The 9,479-nt window shown below is 43.8% G+C and overlaps 1 protein-coding gene across 1 annotated transcript in view; it reads right to left on the bottom strand.

The window, feature by feature from the left end:
• Positions 1-9,479, bottom strand: part of LOC142764950 (uncharacterized) — a 35,689-nt gene extending 26,210 nt beyond the window's left edge. The window contains exons 1-2 of the mRNA XM_075865486.1: positions 9,362-9,479; positions 5,041-5,185 (exon numbers count right to left, since the gene is read on the bottom strand). Of these exons, the coding sequence (XP_075721601.1) occupies positions 5,041-5,185; positions 9,362-9,404 (188 nt within the window). The 5' untranslated portion in view covers positions 9,405-9,479. The remainder of the gene's footprint in view (positions 1-5,040; positions 5,186-9,361) is intronic.

Below are 9,479 nucleotides of genomic sequence, written 5' to 3' on the forward strand. Positions count from 1 at the left end.
ATGTTCACGAGAATTGGCCCCACAGGATTTCTCGGCCCCGAAATTTTGTGTCAGTACCCCTTTAAGCCGTAAGTCGTGCTTTCGCGATGTATATCCTCCTGACTTCCGGGTTGGATTTTGGTCCACGGAATTTTTTGAAACCTTCACAACTGGGTGTGTAGATGACGAAGATAAAAAGCGAAGCTTATTATTTCCGTGATGCCTGTGCTTTTGGTATGGCGTGATGTCCAACTAATTGGACGCTGAAACTTAATTAAAGCGTTAAGTAGTGGGCCTGAAGCAACACAAAGCAAGGCTACTGAAGAAAATTGTGACAAATTCCGGAATAACTGCAAGCTATTATTCAAAATGTAACAAATAATAAAAAACCAACAGAAAAGTGGACCTTAACTTTCGCCGTTTAACTTCTAGAAGTTGCCCTGTTGAACGCCACCATGTTTTCTTCTTTGTTTCGCGATCTCCTGGCGCAATTTTGACAAAACTTCATGGAGGGCGCCAGTAGATGTCCAAAATATTGGACAAGTGGTTTTTGAGGAAGAAAACATGCTGAGATCTTTGTAGTGATGGGGTATTTCATGTCCAATATTTTGGACAAATCCCCATAGCTGGAACTCAGGAGGATATAGTAATCGTCGTCGTAGTAGGTAGCCACCTCTATGGCCGGACTAGGCACGCACGCACTCTGTTGAATTTAGGAGAAAACCCGCGCAAGGTAATCATAAATAAGAAGATTGTTGTTTCTGGTGAAATAACCTACAGAGGTGAGTATCGTTAATTTATACTCTAATAAAGTTTTCCTTCAACTTCATGCCTACTAAAACAAAAAATAGTAAAAGAAGGACCGTGCTTTGAGGACTATTTGACCAGAAAACGGCCAAGTTGAGCTCGCTGGGTGTAAGCTGTAAACACAAGGGCTGGGCCCTTAGAGTAATATCACTGTTTTAAGGTTGACAAATGAAAAGTTGCCTAGACAAACGAGGGGGGGGGACCATGGCTTCCCTATTTTCAGTCATGCGTCGGGATAGATTAGACGCCAGCATGTCTATTGAAAATCCTGTTTGATCACAACAACAATGGGCAATATCTGTTGAATTCACGGAACAACATTTCTATTACATTTTCTCGGAAATGGCTGGTGTCCAAGGGTTATGCGCAGTGCGGCGTGAACCGCATTTGCGCAAATATGATCATGAGAAAATAAACGTTTATTTCTACAGCGAAGCTGCGTTCAGTGTCAACAAAAAGTTGAGGGCAACATAATGAGACGAGAAGCACAACTGCTAGCAGGCCTGGTAAAAACATGTGCGGTAAATACCGGTTAAGACCACGCTCGAAGCGTCAAGAGCAATAGGCAAGATTGGCAAGACACTGCATTTCGCCTGAAGGAGAATTCGTTAAAAAAAATTGCCCGCAGCTTCCCTCGGGGGAACACTGAGGAGGATGCGGAAGCATGTAATTGGTTAACGGGTGTTAAATTGCGACTTACTTGGGTCGATGGCTAAATTGGTTAACGTGGTTGTGAAATGGGGTGTTAAATGAGTGAACACGTACGGCACGTATGCGAAAGGGCGGTGTTTTATTTATTGCGACGAACTTTGAGGACGATGGCTTTGTGGTCGGTAAAGTAAAGAGTGAGTACAAACCAACGGACAAGCGGCAACTGAGCGAGCGAGCACCGACCTTGAGTATATATACAGCGCGACGGCGCATGTGCTGTCAGCTGTCGAATGTTCTCGAAGGAGAAGCGCGCGCGCGGCACAGATGGCGACGGCGCGACGGCGCATGCGCTGTCAGCTGTCGAATGTTCTCGAAGGAGAAGCGCGCGCGCGGCACAGATGGCGACGGCGCGACGGCGCATGCGCTGTCAGCTGTCGAATGTTCTCGAAGGAGAAGCGCGCGCGGCACAGATGGTGGGCGACGGCGCGACGGCGCATGCGCGCGCGTCAGCTGTCGAATGTTCGAGAAGCGGTGCGGACGGCGCGGACGGCGCACTACAAGGCGCGAGTATAAGATGCTTCCGCATCTAAAAAAGGAAAGTGCATTGCTGCTGAAATGCCTAACTTTAAAAATGCATACGATAAAGTCAGAATGGACATTCTTAGGACTCATTTAAAATTTAGTTCCTAGCTGTGGTCAGCTATGGATTGAAATTTTGTGCCACCCCTGTGCCATATGCTAAGCAGCGTCGCTGGTCATGATTTTCACAGGGTGGAACAGCTCGCACATTTTTTTAACAGCAAACCTGTTCTTGGTCGAGTGCAAGGAGGGTTAAGCAAATTGACGGCAAATCCACGAGGTGAATGACGATGAGATTGGGCGAAGCTCCTGGAAGCAATACCATGAAATTTTCGCCTGGCGATATGCGCGCTTCCTCACCGCTTTCTATTGACGAACGTTTTCAAGATCTGCTTCGCGACGTTGTCATGCTGCCTCGGCCTCTCGTTCCCGTACGAAAGTATCTTGCTGACGCTGACGTGCCGCTGCAGCATCTTGTTCACGTACGGCGGAATATTGCCGACGCTGCCTTGCTGATGCGGCTTCTTGTTGCCGTACAGCAGAATCTTGGCGGCGACGTCGCGCAGCTTCCCGGCGCGCTTCTGCCTCGCGTGCTCTCACTTCAGGGTCCTGTCTGAGAGCCCACGCCGCCACTGCCCGGCGCGCCCACCTTTCGGCATCCTTATCCATACGAGCACACACCGACGGCAACGAGCATCGACACTTACAAACCTGTATCGATATGGTTTTGATTATAAAACCGTTGCTTTAGAAAACACCTGGCGTCTTTCGTTAAGCAGCTGGCGTCTTCTTTTTAGTTTCGCTTAAGAAACATCTGGCGTCTTTTCGTTGTCCTTTTAGAAAACATCTGACATCTTCCGTTGGTTTACTTCATCAATCAACGGCGTTTCGAAGAAAAAATTTGTATTGTTTAATCACGCACAGGAGAAATCTCACCAGGCACTACATTGTAGGTAAACAATGGCTGCTACTGGAAATGAGAGACAGCAGAAGTCAGCTTTTAACACTTCTACTTCTACTATCGTTTCATACTAGAACATGCCAATGGCTGCTAATGGGAAATGAGAAACGGAAGAATTCGGCTTTTAGTTAACGCGCACGCTGCGATTTTTTTTATTGTTCAACAACGCACAGAAGAAATCTCCCTCCGGCACCACCTTGAAGGTCAAAATGTAAGACTGGTTACACACTAGTACTACTACTACGAGGCACGAATGGGTGTTGCTATAAGGAGCTTCGCCCCTAAAAAAACTTAATCCTCTTTCGTCGAGTGTTTCATGTGACACAGGTGTGTGTTACATACATTGAGTCAAACCAAATACTCAGAACTGCTCCACTAAATATGAAAGCAGCAGTGAGCTTAACTAACGGGTATCTGCCACAGAAATCTGTGTGACCTGTCCGAAAGCTGTCATTATCATAGATGCACATGTGCTACGAAAATCATGCGCGAGTCTTCGTCACCTCCACTGAAAAGGAACAACTCAGCCCAACAAATAGCGTGTGCGTTACCACAGTCACACCCCTATCACGTGATACTTCGTGGTTATGATAAGTTATTCTACCACCTCAAAGCTTAACAAATGATCTTCAATTAGGAGCTAGGCAAGCTAGGCAAGACGCATCTGAAAGGCTCACAAGATATATGAATGCGATAGCCTGTTGAAGAAAAGGATGCCAGCTTCGCTGTGTCATCAATGTCCGCGATGCAGGGCTGGTTTAACACTTTTCAAAAGGCTTGGTATATACGCATAAATAGTGCTCCTATCTACGCTGCTTTGAAGTGCATACACAAGCATTCGCCCCGTGCTTGAGGTCACCTGATTGGTAGAAATGACACGATGATAAATCCCTCTCTTCAGCGTTTGTCATTACACACTTTGCAGTACAGAAGACATCTAAATTATGTCGCGTGACGTCCTCTGGTGCTGCGGTACTGTTTGTGATTCTATCTGCGTTACTCTTTATAACATCAGTAAACGTGGCGCGAAAATCAGTCATGTTTATCGATTCACAGTCCGCTGCAGCGTCGCTGCAAAGTGATGTAAAAACTTCTTTAAACTTTTATATGAGACCCTATAATAACAGTCAAAAGTAACAACAATGAACCACGTGATCGATTTCAATAAATATAAAGCCACTGCAGTATTCCAGGACACACTGCAGCCGACACCACATCAAATAGGGCCCACAATAACGACGAAACAATTGCCCTCAAAATTTCACACATTGAAATCCATCTACTCCTGAGACAGATAGCCTGTAGCGTCATCAAAGACAACAGGTTCAGTAAAAAGTCGGAAAGTACGGACTCATATCTTATTGACCATTGCTTAAAGCTTAGTATTCTATCAGAGCTGCGGTAAATTGGAAAATTTGAGATGTTAGTTGACTGCTTACGGCTTGGTACAGCGTTTACACCACACTTCCTACACAGAATACAGCGTGCGTCTAGTACAAACTGTTCCTGCCACCACCTTGACGAAGGTGTACATCACCTGCTTCTGGAGTGCCCGAAATATGGGACAAAAAAAATGTATTACGAGCAAGTTTGCAACCTTTATATAGGGGGTCCTTCAGAGTGAAAAAAATACTAGGCCCATGGTCAACTGCAGGTCTTCAGAAATAAGCAGCTGTCGCCTTCAAGAAGTTTCTTGAAGATTGAAATATTTTATAGCAACATTCATCTACTGTATGGAATGCCGCCTTTTCCTTCATACCATAGAAAATGTGTAATATTGAGATAGTATGTCTAATTTGTGTAATCATTTGTCTATGTGCGAATTTACCTTGTCTGTGTGGAACTTTGTACATATGAACCTATTAGACGTATCTGAACTGTCATGTGATGTTTCACTGTCCTGTATTTTCACATAATTTTACTCTCTTGCATTTATGCCCTTATTGTTTTTTCTTACCACATATTTTGTCTGCTAAGTGAGAAGCAGTAGCCGGTGCTACCGTTATGGCACCAACGGTCTTCTATTTGATCATTTCAATAATGAAAAAAAAAAAGTTACGTACCTGCAGAAATCTTCCTGGTCAGCGTCCGTTTCCGGTACCTTGTTTCCCGTGGCGAACAAAAACAGGCCAGCGGCGCAGTTGTCCAAAGAACGGATGTAGCACTTGTCACACGAGGGGGGTAATGCCGTGCACTTGGCGACGAGTGCTGCATACGCCCAATCAAAGAACGAAAGTAGCAAAAAATTAATGCAACAAGCTGAGCTATAGTTGCTAATGTATTGTAAAATAGCGCGTAAAAAAACATCTATACGGAACAAGCGCCCGACGTGTTGTCTCTTGGTGTGTTCACATGTTTTTTTTTTTCGCGCTCTTTTACATTGTAAAGGAAAGTTATGTAAGCCCTGCACTAATGGTGCCAAGTCTTGTGGAAGTGTGGAGGTGGGCAGCCTTCTTTTTTTTTCAATTTGGTTTGCTCTTTCTTTCTTTTTCTCTTCTCCAGCTTTCTGTCTTTAGTTCACTATTTCTTTCTATTCACTCCTACTTTAATGCCTATTCTTTTCTCTTTATTTCCCTCCTTTTTTATTTCTCGCTTGACTAGTTTTTTTTGCCATTTTTATATGAACTTCTGCCTGCTTTACGCCAAGTGGCGACAGTGCATTACAGTATGGGCCCACAAAGTGCTTCCTATTTAGCAAGAGAGCATGCAAGGAGACCAACTATATAGGTGTCCCGCGGCTCGCCCGAACTGAGGTTTATGCAATGGTATGACCCACTGAATAGTGTCGTCTTCTCGCGGAGACATTTGTGTAGCACTACTTCTTTAATATACGTCTTCGATTGTGACGTGCTAATTTGCCTTATATATCACAGGTTTAGGTTTTCATTTAGTTTACAGTTTCTTTACAAGAAAGTTTCTGTGATATCTTAAATGATGGCGACATATTTTTTCTTGATATACAAACAACAACCAAGCGCAGGGTGCTACGAAAATTTAGTGGGATTGTCGTCGAACGACGGGATTGTTGTCGTCGAGCCCCCCAACCAGAACCTTGGCTCTATCAATATTTTTTTATTTAAGAACTCATCTTCCAAACCGCTTCGAGTGGGTCATTTTATGGTACTTGTTAATGCGAACTTGCACGCATACGTATATTTTGCATGCCTTCTATTCTATAGGCAAGGAGTAGGTAGGCACTGCAGGTCATCTCAACGAGGAGAGGCAGAGCACGCCGACTATGGAATACAATACCGTTCAAACAAACACAGCAAGAAATGCCATGGGACATTTACAAACAACTTAAAGCGAAAATCGGTACGCGCAGCCAGATAGTTCGCATAACATATGCATTGGTACGTCACAGCGTACGGAATTTTTTAAAACAAAAATGTACCATCAAAAATCATCTACGATAGGAAAAGGTGGGAAAATATGAGGAAAAAAATGGCAGGGAGGTTAACCAGTCTATAGGTAGCCGGTTTGCTACCCTGTGCATGGGAGGGGAATGGGGAGAAGAAAAAATAGAGAGGAGGGAGAGAAGAGAAATAGACACAGCACATTAAGCAGCACACGCGCGCACACTCAGTCATAGTCCAGTCTTGTCTTTCACGGTGTGTGACATTGCTGTGCTGTTACAGCCGCTTGTTCAAGCCCATGTTGCGTAGGAATTTCAACAGTGCTTTGTTGTCGGTGCACGCAAGAACGGACGCCAGTGACTGTTTCTGGATTTCATAAAATGGACAGATGCACATGATGTGGTGTAGCGTCTGTCCCTAGCAAGTGGATAGTCACCAGCAATTGCAATTGTTGCCTTGTTGACGTACAACTGGGCAGATTAAGGCACACTCTCAGTGCTTGGGCTTGAACTGCCTGTAGAACACGAACATTAATCTTGCAGGTATTGCTTAGCACGGGCAAGCTATATCTCAGGAAACCGAGAAACAGGGCTCGGTGAAGTTCCATAATTGCGCCTACTGACATCCCCCACGTCTTTCCTGCCGGGAACTTGAACAATCAGGAAATAGTGGTCAGGCGCTTCTTCATAAAGGCCACATGCGGACTCCAACAGAGGTCCCTATCACTAATGATGCCTAGAAACTGGTGGCTTTTGGCGTAAGAAATTGGTCGCCCACTGATTGAGATGACGTAAGTGGTCCTTTCTATGCGAGTGAAGGCCTCCAGCATGCTTTTTTCTGGTGATATACGATAGGGATGTGCATTATACATTGCTAGTTTTTTAAAGTAGCACAATTTACGCTGAGGGTAACATTTGAGCAACGCTGATTGTTTTTCAAGTGATTCTGAGGTGTTTTCTTGACAATGCGGAAATTGCCAAGAATCGGCAGATAGGTAAATTGCACCGTGGACTTCCCTGTGCCCTGCTACCCTGCCCTTCCCCAGTACAAGGTAGCAAACTGGAACTTATTTTCTTATTAACCTTCCAGCCTTCCTCTCTGCCTCTCTCTCTCTCTCTCTGTATCCATTGAGTAAAGCATCTTAAAATCTGCAAATATTTCATTTAGGTTTCAAGGAACGCAAACAACAAGGACAATGAACGCAATAGTATGGGGATTATTTTTCTCGGAGAGCTCCAACTTCACCAGCAATATTGTATTGAGCGCACTGCAGCTTCAGCATCATCTAGTGAAATGTTTTTAAACGGTATCGAACAAAACATGTATAATATAATGTAGTGACAACAAAGAAAACAGAAGCTGCTGAAGACCCTTTCTCTAATAATTTTTTTGAGATTTATTGTCCTAAACCAAGATATTGTTATGAAAGTTGCCGCAACGGAGGGATTTCTTATTTCCGACCACCTGGGTTCTTCCAGTAGGCACCTAAATCTGAAAAAAAGGGCGCCAAACATCTTCGCTTCCGCTGAAAGGTCTTGTTTTTTTTTCAATTTTTTTAAAGAAGATTTGATTTGACACAATGCAATTAATTAGGTGTAATATACAAACTTACACAAAAACTGATTTTCGTAATCAGGCGTCCGGAATAATAGTGCGATTCATACCGATATTCTGGTGGCTACAGCTTTGTATTAAAAAAAAGTGTGTTCCACGCTCACCATCTTAGCTGCCAGTGGCGCTGACTAACGCTCCCTCACATATATGCACATCATTAATTGATGAAGTCTACAGGAGGACGATCACATCTGTAGATGTAGATGCAGCGCCTCATTCGGAAGTTGCAGCTTTGGTCAATTACGGCTGTGAGTTGTAATTGCAAAAACTTTAATCTCTGTACCTTCATATGAGTTCTTTTAAAGTGCCTCATTCGAAGGTTGCAAGTTTGGTATATGACGGCCACAAGTTGTGCTTTCAAAACTTTATTTTATTCGCCTTCATATGAGACCTTGTAAAGTAAAGGACTATTTTCAATGCATTTATACGGTCTCATATGTAAATGAATAAACTAAAGTTTTTTTTATTTTTTTTTAAACACAAGCAATAGCCGCCATGCGCCAAACTTGCAGTTTCCGAATGAGGCGCTGCATCTACTGAGCTACAGAGGTAGTCGTCCTCCCGTAGACTTCATCGAGAATATATGGGGCATATAAGTCTGGGAGTGTTAGTCAGCGCCTCTAATAGCTAGGAAGGCGAGCGTGGAACATAGTTTATTTTTATACAAGAGTGGGACACCAAAACGTTGTTGTGAATTGCGCTATTATTCCTGACGCATTATTACGGAAATTGGTTTTTGTGTAAGTTTATAGGTTACATCTCGTTAATTTCATTATGTGCCACAAAATCAGTGATAAAAGGTAGACTATATACCTGCGAAAATATTATCAGCTACATAGACTAATGAAACTCAACCACCTTTAGTTACGCTGTCGGTCGAGGAAAATTCGATAGCATTCTGTGTGGTCTATAAAAACCGTTCTTGGCACCACCATTCGGAAACAAGCAACGATGGAGATGTAGTTTCAGGAAATACGATAAAGCTCTGAATTTCCCTAGCAGACCAATACTAACTAAAGATTTCTCGTGTCATGTGAGGTCACTCTAGTATTCTGTTATATTAAAGCTTTCGTATTAGACTGACGCTGTTTATGCAAAACGCACAGAGTAAATGGCACTAGCGTGCCTTCTAACAAGGCGCTTTGGGCCATCTTAGCGAGGTCTTGCTTGATTACACTCTATTCTGACTCCCATCATGGCAGGCATGTGATTCTTTTTTTTTTGTCGCAATGCGGTTCCTGCTAAAAAACTCTCGAACTGTTTTCCAAGCACAACTTCACTGTCTCCACGTCTCCGCTGTGGCACATTGGCTACAATGCTCGGTTGTTCGCTAAGAGGGTGCGTGTTTTATACCGGCCATGTAGGCAGCATTTTCAAGAGAATATTTAGAGACACTTAAAAGAAGGATGCTTACCAGTGAGTAGCAAGCTGCGGATCATAGCTCGACGCTCGGCCATTTTCGGTTCCCACGAGAACGGCAAATGTGATTCTTCGACACGAATTCTTCTCTGAACGGTGAACTGGCGTCGACG

Source organism: Rhipicephalus microplus, chromosome 6 (genome assembly GCF_043290135.1).
Source record: "Rhipicephalus microplus isolate Deutch F79 chromosome 6, USDA_Rmic, whole genome shotgun sequence".
NCBI classification, from domain to species: domain Eukaryota; kingdom Metazoa; phylum Arthropoda; class Arachnida; order Ixodida; family Ixodidae; genus Rhipicephalus; species Rhipicephalus microplus.